General features: G+C 57.1%; 1 protein-coding gene across 2 annotated transcripts; it reads right to left on the bottom strand.

Moving 5' to 3' along the window:
* Window positions 1-2939: 2939 nt before the first annotated feature.
* Window positions 2940-10764, bottom strand: Hmx2 (H6 family homeobox 2). Of its 2 annotated transcripts, none has more exons than XM_042701405.1 (3): window positions 10645-10764; window positions 4636-4910; window positions 2940-3717 (listed from the first exon to the last, which is right to left on the bottom strand). In XM_042701405.1, exons 2-3 carry the CDS (start codon window positions 4907-4909, stop codon window positions 3161-3163), a joined length of 831 nt encoding a protein of 276 aa, XP_042557339.1. In that variant the 5' UTR covers window position 4910; window positions 10645-10764; the 3' UTR covers window positions 2940-3160. The 2 variants fall into 2 exon arrangements, with proteins under 2 accessions (XP_042557339.1, XP_042557337.1); XM_042701403.1 differs by having other exon boundaries at window positions 10653-10693.
* Window positions 10765-11275: the final 511 nt, after the last annotated feature.

Here is an 11275-nt window from a genome sequence, read left to right as displayed (position 1 = left end):
TCTTCTGACTCTAGACAATAAACATACACAAAGCAACCCTTGTGCTTATTGCATTGGTGTGAAACGTTAATGACAAAGTTCAAAAATTTTAAACGCAATGCCCTATTTCCATTCTAACTTTAGCTAAATAATTTTATCTCCTGACTTATTTTGTTCTCTTTCCCAGTTGTTTAATTGCATTAGTGTTTCGAGATTCTAAGCATAAATTACCCGTTAATAAAATCTAAATGTATTTCATTATCCAGTGTGTGTATGATTCAGTTCCCTCTGGGCATGTAGTTGCAGCCAGACTCGATTTGAGTTTTAAGAAACGTCAATCTTTTAAATCTAGTTTAGAGGCTGAAGGGAGACCGATGACTTTGCTGATTATTCAAATGAATTGATGGGCTTGAGATAGGAAATCTAGCAACAATGGGAGTCTTGAACAACATTTTAAATACAAATACAAAGTTGTGTGTGTTCGTGTATGTAATAGTTACCTGTAAGAGAGAGACATTCTGAGAAACTAATTGCACTGTTATATCACCAATGACTGCTAATTACTGGGCTAGTAAAAACGGTAAAATCGCTACATATGATGAACTGGAAAGGGGTCAATTCCTAAGTGTTAAGGGTAAACTCACTCTACAATTAAGGGCTTATGATGATTAGAGGAAAACACTTCCTATAAGAGAAGCAAGCCTCAAGAGAATATGCGACCCCATACTATTCATCATCATCAAGCTGGTGGCTCACAGCTGCAATCCTAGTTACTTGGGAGGCTGAGATCTGAGGATCACAGTTTAAAGCCAGCAGGGGCAGGAAAGTCCTTGAGACTCGTTTCTCCAATTAACTGCCCCAAACCTGGAAATAGAGCTGTGGCTAAATGTGGTAGAGCATAAGCCTGGAGCACAGAAGCTCGGGGACAGCATGCAAGCCCTGCATTCAAGCCCCAGAACACAACACACACACACTCATCAAGCCATACACTATGGCTCCTGCCTCTAATTCTAGTCACTCAGGGGGCTGAGATCTGAGAATGACCATTGGAAGACAACCCAGGCAGGCTACTTGAAACTCTTATCTCCAATTAATTAAACCCCCCCCCCAAAACCAAAAGCCAGAAGTGGAGCTATGGTTTACTTAAGTGGAGTGCTAGCCTTGAGCAAAAAGGCTAAGGACATTGTCCAAGCCCTGAGTTCAAGCTCCAGTACTGGCACCTCCCCCTCAAAAAAAGTGATCAAACGATGATCTACTAAAATACGGGCCCCAAAATAAAAACTGATAGGAGTGAAACATTCCTATACAAGAAGTTTCTCTGGAGTAATTTGAGCGTTTCTCCAGAAATGCTCGAATAATAACCTTAGAGGAGTGAGAGAACTTCAGGGAAATAAAATATAGATATACAATAAATCAGAAATAAATGGACCACACCACTTTCCCGTCTTCCCACCCAAAATAATAGTGTAGTTTCTCAACGCGCGTCCTAGGGCTCTCTCTGTCAGCATATCACCATAAAATTCAGATAATCTCGATGCTGGCTTCAAGAGACCAGTCTGTCTCCCATCTAAAGACTGAGATCGGTCCCGGGCGCTGCCGCAGCTGCAGCCCCTTGACCAGGCTTGCACCGGAGCGGGGTGAGCGGCGTTCGCCCCACGAGGTGCGAACCACTCGCCTCTGCCGGGCTCAGCTGCTCATTTCCGACGCCTTACAATAAATAACAGGTGGCCCCTCCAGCCTAACCCCAGAGAAGCCCTCACCTGCGCTCTCAGCCCTGTCAAAGCTGCGGGCGTGTCTAGCCACTGCCCGTCCCTGGGCGCCTTCGCCCTGCTGGCTTCAGGATTCGATGCGGGGGAAAAAAAGCGATGGCGTGATCAGACTCTCCCAATGCAGACTTAGCCACCAAAGAAGCGCCTTTCGTCTCCTGTCCACGGTCACTTCCCGCGCAACTGTGTCGCTGGGGGCTGGTGCGTGGCTGCGAGCCGGTCGGGCAGCGCTGCCGGGGAAACGCACCGGACACCGCGCTGGCTGCTCGCCCTGCGCTGGAGGAGCGGAGGAGGCGCAGGCCGCAGCCGGGGCCGCGTCGTGGCGCAGCGGGCTTTGAGCCAAGCCCCCCAGCGAGCCCAGCACCGGGGGAGATGTTTTTCGCGTCCCCACCTGGCTCACTTGGAAGGCGGCAGCTTCAGCAGCCAGGCCTGTTTCCCCGCCTTCGTCTTTCCTGGCGCGAGTCTAAGTCTGGATCGCACCAGGAGCGCGCGCCCCAGCCCGCGCCACAATCCATCGCGGACCCTGGAAGGGTAGGGGAGAGCAGGCCCCAGCTACCTGCCATCCTGCCTCCCCCCGTAAGCGACGGCGAGCACAGCTTTAATTAACCCTGGCCACCAGCAACACCAGAACCCGACCTTTAAGAAATACCGGCACACTCTGCCACCAAAAAGCACCAAAAAAGCGCGTTGAACACCTCCCGTGCGTTGTCATGAAGGGCAATCGACCCCTCCAGAGTTAGCAAAGATGTTTAAAATGTGTTTATTTTCTTTTCTCTTTAAAAATATTTACAGATCCGAACTCTATCTCGCCCCTCCCCATCCTCAGGAGGAAGGAAACGAAAAGAGCCGGTCAGATCGGCGTCCAAAGCCCCCCCTCCCCACTCCCGAGGGCCCGGCCTGGCAGAGGGCCTGGCGGAGTTACAGACACGCCGCTGTACGCGTGGAGGGGAGAAGGGGTATGTCTGGTTAACTTGATGTTCATCTGATTCCTTGGCCCTCTACTAGCCAGAGCCGATGGGGGGTGGGGGCAAACTTGTTTTCTCGCCGCACCCCTAGGAAACACCCCTGTGCAGAATGGGTTTCCCCCGCGCGTCTCGGTTTGGTTTTGGGTAGAAAGCAGGCGATCTGGCACGAGGCCTGTGGATAAATACCCGACACAAACACAAACCAACAAAGCAGGGCAGAGGCCATAAATAAGAGATAAATGAACGAATACACATGGTGTATTTCTTAAGATTTCTGGAAACACGCCGCTTGGCTCCGGAGCACCGTGGACAGGTGCAGCCCGCGCCCGCACCCGACCCCCTCTCCCCGCCCGCCCGGATCCGCGGCAGGCAGGGGTGGAGAGGGAGGGCAGCTGGAAGCGGCGGCGGGGCGCACGGGGAGCGGGCGCCCGCGGGGCCCGGCGGGGCGGGTCAGTAGTCCAGCTTGTTGTAGAGGTTGTAGAGCGGTAAGGCCGAGAGGTTGCTGCCCGGGTAGTAGAGGGGCGCGGGGAAGGCGAGGGAGCGCGGCACGGGCACGCGCAGCAGCGAGCTGTCCCGGAACACCAGCGGCATGCCCACCAGAGTCTGCGCCGACGCGTGCGCCATGTTGGCCGCCTCCAGCTCGGCCGAGAGCTGCCGCTTCCACTTGTTGCGGCGGTTCTGGAACCAAGTCTTGACCTGGGTCTCGGTGAGCTGCAGGCTGGAGGCCAGGCAGGCGCGCTCCGAGCTGCTCAGGTAGCGCTTCATGTCGAAGGTGGACTCGAGCTGGTACACCTGGCTGCGCGAGAACACCGTCCGCGTCTTCTTCTTGGCCGCGCCCGCCTGCCGCTCGGCGGCCGCGCCGTCCCGGGGCCGCTCGGGCCCGGGCGAGGGCGAACCCGCCGGCAACAGCCGCTCTTTCTCTTCCTTAAAGTCCGGGTGCGAAGGAGACAGGAAAGGCGTGCGATCCGAGCCCGCGGGCCCCGCGCCGCCGCCGCCCTTGGGGGGACCTAGGGAAGCAGAGCAGACGGGAAGGCCTTGGAGTTAAAAGAGCCCCGGAGCGCCTCGGCTCTCCTGGAGGCTTAGGAGGGGAACAGACGCCTGCAACCCCGGGCCCGCTTTTTCCCTTTTTCTTTTTTTGCTTTACCAAACCTCCCCTTGCCCTGCCTCTCTTTCTAGCATCCAGATGCCAACCAAATGCTGCCGCCCCCCCCCCCCGGCCTTTCCAAAGCAACGGAAGAGGGACCTAGTGATTCCCAGATGCTGGGACCCACCCCTCCCCGTGCCTCCACCTTTATTAAAGGCAGCAGCAGGTGGAAGAGGCCTGGGGGTGGGGGCACCACTAACAGCCATCCGAACCCGTGGGGGTTTTGCCTCCTCCAGCCTTATAGGGGTGGCATCCTTTCACGGGCCGTTTGTTCGCCAATCTCTGCCTAAGGACTTCGTCCGAGGTAAGAGGACTCTGAGACACAGCACTGTCAATCATCGTAGAGTGCTGCTACTCGTTCGGAGGAGACAGAAGGGAAAGACGCTGCGGTACAGACGCAACGCGCAGACCTCACTGGCAGACCGCGCGTGTCCCGCACGAAAGTATTCCGTGTGCAAAACGGGGGATCAGGGACCCGAGCCGTGGGCCCCGCCCGCCCCGGGCCCAGTCCGCGGCGGTCCACTCGCCCTCTCCAGCCCGACCCCCCCTCCCCAAAGACCCCAGCTGTGCGGGGTCTGTGTCTCCCTCCACCCCTCCCCTTCCTCCCCGAGCGCCTGCCGGGCCTAGGAGGCCCTAGGGCGCGCGCGCCCCCTTCCTTCCCCTCGGCCCGGGACCCCCAGCGACGGCAGCCGTGACGGACGGGACCTGGCACGGGGCCTGGGCGGGGGCCGCACAGCCTCGCTCCCCCCGGGCGGCCCGGCTGGCGGCGTGCGATCCTTACCCAGGCAAGGAAAAGGAATAGGGGGGTGGTGGTGCTTGGGGCCTGGCTCCTTGGGGCCGTGCGGGTCTGGGCAGAAGCAAGCGGGCGCCTTCCAGCCGTCGTCCGGCTCCTCCTCCTCCGAGGACACCGACAGGCTGCGCTTCCGGGCCGGCCAGCCGGCGGGCTCCCGCGGCGCCTCGGTGGGGCCCCCGCCCAGGATGGACTGGATGGTGAAGCTGGAGACGCCGCCGCCGGCCGCCGGACACCCCTTGCCCACATCTTCCTTGCTTCCCATCCTGGGTTCATAAGAAATCGGAGGAAACCAAGAACTCCCTTTAGAGAAGACGCTCTGGGTGGAAGGTGGTGCGGGCGGGCGGGCGGGCGGGCAGGGGAGGGGCGGGGAGAGTCCGGGGTGGGGGGTGGGGGAGGGAGGGGGCTGCGAGCCTGGCGCGGCGTCCCTTCCGTGCGGGGGACACGCGCGGGCGCGGGACAGACGGACGCGCGGGGCTCGCCGCCCGCGCGGCTCCAGGTGAGCCCGCCCCGCCGGGTGCGGACGCCCCTTCCCCGCCGCGGGGTGGCTCGCCGGGCCCGGGCGGGCGGGCGGGCGGGCGCGGGGGGGGGGGATCGGCGCGGCCTCATTTGCATAGAGGTCCCCCCCCCTCCAAACGCGGCCAATCGCAGCGCCGCCGAGCGGCCCCGGAATTTTTCAAAAGAAAAAAAGCCCCAGCCGGGCACGCAGGGCGGGCGCCGCTCCCCGGCGCCCCGAGACCCCGGCGGGCGTCGCCTCGGTCCGTCCGAGGACATCTGGGCAGAACGCGCTCCACCCACGCCAGCTTGGATTCCTGGGCTGGGCCCGTGCCTGGGACCTCAGCCTCTCCAAGGACAAGGCTCACCGTGCCTTGGGGCGTCGTGCACCCGCACGTCTCCAAAGCCTACGGAACCTGGCACCTCCTAGGGGCTCCGCCTGGCTGTGTCCACCCCGCCGAGTCCTTCGCCAGCCCCCCCTCCCCATGGGACAGGCACGGCTGTCACCGGCCCGCGTGGGGTGGGTGGGTCTCGGACGGACGCTCTCTCCCATCACTGCCTGCGCCCCCCACCCCTGTCACAGGCCACAAGGTCTCGAGTCAAAGATCGCCCGGTTCGAGGCCCGACACCTCCGTTTCCACCGTGTCGGCGCGCACAGGTCTGTCTCCCTCGAAGCTTCTCTGCCCTCGGGTGGCGTCCCTCCCTTCCCCTATCGTGAAGATCGCTTCAGCTGCGGACTGGGACGGGGGGGGGCAAAAATTACCCACCCAGCGCTGGCAGCCGAGGCCAGGACTTCCTGAGTAAACCTTGACCCCGGGCCAGCCGTCCGCCTGGCCAGGCGACCAGCGAACTTCATTTTGGGTACGCATCGCAGGGGTCAGGATTGCTAATAATAGTAACAGTAATAGTAATAGAAGGAGAAGAGGAGGAGGAGAAGGGGAAGAAGGAGGAGGAAGAGGAAGAAGAGGAGGCGGAGAAAAGGAGGAGGAAGAGGAAGAAGGAGAGGAGAAAAGGAGGAAGAAGAGGAGGAGGAGGAGGAGAGGAGGAGGAAAAGAAGAGGAGGAGGAGGAGGAGGAGGAGAGGAAGAAGAGGAGAGGAGGAGAGGAGGAGGAGGAGGAGTTCGTCCTGGAAAGGAGAAGGGGACGTGGGCTGTGGGGATGGGCTTTCGTTCAGACGTGGCCGGGGTGGCCACGGACGGTCGAACATTGAGAGCTCGGGTTCCCTCTGGGCTCCACGTAACCGGAGGAATGCCGGCCTCGCCGAGGCCCCGGCGGGCCTGGCGCACCGGCTTCTCCCGACCCTGCCAGGGCTCCCTGCAAACCCCTGTCTCTGGCTTCTTTAGTTCCCAGATCGTTCGTTCCAGACCCGAGAATCATCTCAGCACTGGAGAAAGGTTCCGGGCGGGGGGCGGCTGCTGCCTACACAAGCTTTTGGGGGGGACGGAGCCAGATGAAGGCACCCCCTGCACCCCCACCCCGAGGCCTCGGGCCCCTCGGAGCCCTGCCCTGAAGGCGCACCCCCAAAAGCAAGCAGCCAAGAGTGAGCAGGGACTGGGGACTCTGCCCCCCCGCCTCCGCCCCCGCGCCCCGCGCCCCGCGCCCGGCGCCCCGCACGCATCCGAACTCCGCACGGTGACGGTGCCGTTCCTTCGGAGCCCGCGCCGCTCCCGGGTTATGGAGTAAAGCGCTTATAATATCATTAGCCGAGGTGAGTTACCGACTGTAGCCCTGCCCCTGGCAGAACTCTGCCTACTTAACTCCTGCAAGGGCTCGTTAATGGGCTAATTGATTAGGGGTCGGCCGCGCAGCCGGGAGCGGGGCGGGGACCGGGAGGCCGGCGAGGGGCAGGTGCCGGCCTCCGTCACCACATTAACCTCTTCAGGGCTCGGCGGTGGGGTCGAGACACATTACAAATGGTCAGCTTTAATCATGGTGTCAGCTCATTAACCCGGAAGGACCCGGCGCTGAAATACAATTTGTGCGTCCTCTCCTGCGCCATGCCAGCGCAGGCTCCCCGGGCCTGGTCACTGGTCACTGCGGGGCGCGGTTACGGGGTAGAGGGGGAGATTCCGGGAAAGGAGGGTCCAACTCCCGCGCTAACCTGTGGCCTCTCGCTGCCCCCTCGCCCCTCAGCTGGTGTTGTCTCGGGGACTAGAACCCAGGCCAACCTGGGGAGCAGAGCCAGGGTGCAAAGAGGAGAGTTGGTAGAAACATTTCTAACCTAGGAAGTACTTGGGTCCCAGTAGGGGCGCCTCATTCTTAATTTTGATCCTCACAGCAAATGTGATCTTCACTCCCATTGTACAGACAAGGCCAATCGAGGCGCAAGGAGGAAAGTGGCAGTCCCGGCAGAGCAAAGCAAGACTGTGGAGATCTCCACACAGAGTAAAGGGAAGAAGACTGGTGTTGGCACTGAGCCTGGAGAATAGCTGTGGAGAAGGCAGAAGATGCTAGCAATTAGGAGAGGGCTGGGGCAGGTGAAAGGATGGGGTGGAGAGCCCAAGGAACTGACCTCAGCCCCACCTGATAGACCCACCTAGGAGAAACATTCTAGGCCCAAGAACAGCAAGTGATTGAGGGTAGGGCAGGAACGACCAGACCTCCAAGAACCCAGCTGGAGGATTATAAACCAGACACCTATGAAGACAAATGAGCCTACTGCTCCGGTTCCCAGGATTGGGAAGCTAAACGAGCCATTTGGCCTAGGATTTCAGCCTGTCCTCACACACTCTGAGTGTCTCAACCCTCTTACTCCTCACGCTTTAAGCCATAGTGCACATGGCTTGCATAAGCCCTGTTGCACTCTCATACACTCACACTACTGCTGCTGCTGCTGCTGCTGCTGCTGCTGCTGCTGCTGCTGCTGCTACACTGGACCAAAGAAGTGGGTGGTGGGCACAAAGACTCAGGCAGGAAGGCAGTTCTCTGTTGCTGTGGGTCTCAGCTTTGCTGTGCTTCCCTTGACTGATTGATCACCTGCAGTCCTAAGCACCTATGGCAGTCACTGGGAAGGGCCTAGAAGGTTAAGGCTTGACCTTCTCCTACTGACACCACATATTTTGGACATCTGGGGAACTCCAAGACTTCAGAAGAGCGCAGAGACCTTACGCCCCCTCCTGGGCCTGAGCAACTACCAATCTCAGGACCAGGAAACCTATGGAAAACCCCATCCACAGACACCCAGCCCCTCTACCCTCAATGCTAATCCTGCAGCCTAAAACCACCCCACACACCCACCACATCTTCCCAGCTTCAGAATAGCTCCATGCTTCCCTACTTCACCGATTCAGTAGCTGACACTCTATCAGGTGGCCTTCTTAAATCTTTGGGGGGTGACCCCCTCCAAAAAATCAGGCATAACTGGATTCCAAAGAATGATAAACTTCTTGAGACTGAGAGAACGCTTCAAGTTTAGGTCCCAAGATTATGCCGCTGCTCAATATTAAAGCGGCCCAGAGCAAACTTGCCAAGGAGCCTAATAAAAATTGATCCTCTCTGCTCTGTGGCTGTGGGGAAATAGGCTGGCTGAGCCGGTAATAGTGGAAGAAGGCTCCCTCCAAATGACAGATGAAGTCATAAACAAGTTTGATCTTGGAATCAAGCTTCGATAAATATTAAACACAGTCTGCCCCCCCTTTTACGCCAGTGGATTATGATATATGGCGCGTCCAAACTTTAAAATAAGGAAATACCAGAGAAAATGATCTCAATAAATTTTCTAAGTATAAACGTTGATTATGTTTCGATTTTCATTCAAGGGCCTCTGCTGTTCGTTCTTTGGTGCAAATGACATCGTGCAATAGGCTTTTGGGGAAAAGGACTCCCTATTTGAAAAAGAGAGCCCCAGAGGTGTACAATTTATGTAATCTGCGGCTGGAAAATGAATTGTGTAATTTATTGGAAAACAGAAAGTCATGAAGATTGGATCAGCATAGCCGAAGCCCAACACCGCCCCCTCCCACATCCATCAAGTTCCAATTAACAGCCTAACCAGAGAGCTTTAATGGGTTTCCAATCTAGTGGCCTGATAGACTCATCAATTCCTCTGGGAGAAATTAAGAAAATCGACCGCCCCTTGGCGACGCAGTGTCATTCCTTTCTGCAACTATATGTCAAATTAAAAACACAATTAAAATTTAAACTGTTTCAATCAAAGGGTGCCCTGCAACCTATGTTTCACTTAATAGAACTTTGATGAAAATCTGATGCGTGCACTCCATCACCCAGGGGGGCAAGGGCGGCAGGAGATGGGGATTCTTTATATTTCTTTAAGACACGACTGCTGGGGTGAGGCACACCAGGTAGCTCCACCTCACTGCGAAGGCCTCAATGATGGGCAAAATGTTCTCTTCCGGCTCTCTCCTGGGCCCTCTAGCTAGCGCCACACATCTCCCTCAGCTCCTTTTCCTCTCCAGCCTCCAGAACCCAGAGGAATTCTTTCAGAACCTTGGAGACCCACACTTTGGACATTTCCAACCCCAAGACGCATTTCCTACAGCAGCAGCTAAGCCAAGGATCTGGGCAAGTACAACCAACACAAAACTCGTAGGAACTTTGCAGCCACTAGCTGCCCTTGGCTTCCGGTCTCTAAAACTGCCCTGATGTTTTAAAGAGGCTGTATAGAGTATGGTGTGGGTGGAAGGGGGTGGAATCCCTGGTTCTGGGGAGGACTATGATGTGTTGCAGTCTGGAACTTAACTCTCCTCAGCTGCAGCTATCTACAGGGTTCTCCTTGAAGGTATGTGAGCAGGAGAAACACACCAGGAGACAAATGCAGCCTAAAGCTCAACCCAAATCCTACTTGGAGTCACCAGGCAGAACTCCAAAGTCCACTCAACCTAGTTATCTCTGGAAGCTCTTTAGCATCTCTCTCCTCTCCCTGTTTGTAGGTCAAAAGGTCACCATCTTCTGTTCTGTGCGCAGGTGCACATTCAGGCATGCACACTTCCAGTACACCAGGCTCAATGCTGAATCCCGCAACGACTGCAGACTCCTGTGGTTTGGGGCAGCAAATAGGCAGGAAACCGAGAGGAGGAGCCTTGCAGGTGTCTGGAAGGGGAGGGGGAGGGACCCATGCTTCAGGGAAGGGGCGTTGTCTCTAGGGTCTGCCTGTGAGGAGCAGGGGAACTCAAGGTTCTTCTGCCCTGGACCCGGTGATGGTGATGTGTGGTCCAGTAGAAAGACCTTCTCCTAGCAGCTCTGTGGAGTTTGTTTAGATCTTTCTAATGGGAAGAGGACCCCTGAGATATGGATCACCTGGAGAAGTGGGGAAAATGGTCTTGGAACCAACCAGGGTCCCACCCAGCAAAGGCTCAGCCCCACGGCAGCTCTGGTGGAGAGCTCAGGTGTCCCACGCCCACAGAGATGGATGTAAGTTGGGGAGCTGGACATCACCAAAGGCCTTCCCAAAAGCATTTGGTCTTCAGACTAAAGAGCCTTGAATCCATTCCACCCCATCTCACTTGCCAAGCTGGCGACCACAGAAAAGAAAGCAAATCCCACAGACCTTTTTACCTCCTCCTTCTCCTGGCTCCACTTCCAGGCTCTCAGGCCAGGAGAGGCACGCCCACTGGAGTTCTCTTCGTGGCCTCTTGACTCAGGCTGGCCAGGGGCCTGCTGAGGGGCGTCCTGCTTAGAATGAGCACAGTTGGCAGGGGGGCAGTTTATATCTGTCTTGCTGTTGTTTGATGTACACACACCCGCTCTATTTACTACCAAATAAAAGAAATACATCTGTGTTGCCAACAGAAACAATTTGTGCGCTGACTCTGCGGTCTCCCGGGGCTCAAAGCTGCTCAGAGCAGCAGAGCCCGGCATTGTGGGAACCTAAATGTGGCCACAGGAGATGGGGGGGGGGGGGGGAACGGGCGAATGGTGGCCAGCTCAGCTAGTTTAACCAGCTGGCTTGGAAGGAAGCAGTGTGTGGCAAATCTGCTGGGGAGTCTTCAGGCTTTTGTGTGGAGTAGGGAGACTCATGCTCCCAAGTTTCTTCTAGCTCTCCTTAGGCTGGGGCCAGGTGACAATCCGCAACATAGGGTCAGGTAGAGCAAAGTGTGCCATTATGTCTACCCCTTAGTCATCACAGCAAAGCACATTTGTGGCTGGGACATGCAAGAAGACGGAGGCTAAGTGTGTGT

The sequence above is a fragment of the Dipodomys spectabilis genome, unplaced genomic scaffold (genome assembly GCF_019054845.1).
Source record: "Dipodomys spectabilis isolate Male_0828 unplaced genomic scaffold, ASM1905484v1 ptg000289l, whole genome shotgun sequence".
In the NCBI taxonomy this organism is placed as follows: domain Eukaryota; kingdom Metazoa; phylum Chordata; class Mammalia; order Rodentia; family Heteromyidae; genus Dipodomys; species Dipodomys spectabilis.
This window is presented reverse-complemented; position numbering and strand designations above follow the sequence as displayed.

Excerpts from the sequence above, each read along its gene's own strand:
- Hmx2 (XM_042701405.1), bottom strand. The coding sequence starts at position 4,909 with ATGGGAAGCAAGGAAGATGTGGGCAAGGGGTGTCCGGCGGCCGGCGGC. Across the intron at positions 3,718-4,635 it reads TATTCCTTTTCCTTGCCTGG|GTCCCCCCAAGGGCGGCGGC; the intron begins GTAAGGATCGCA and ends CTGCTTCCCTAG.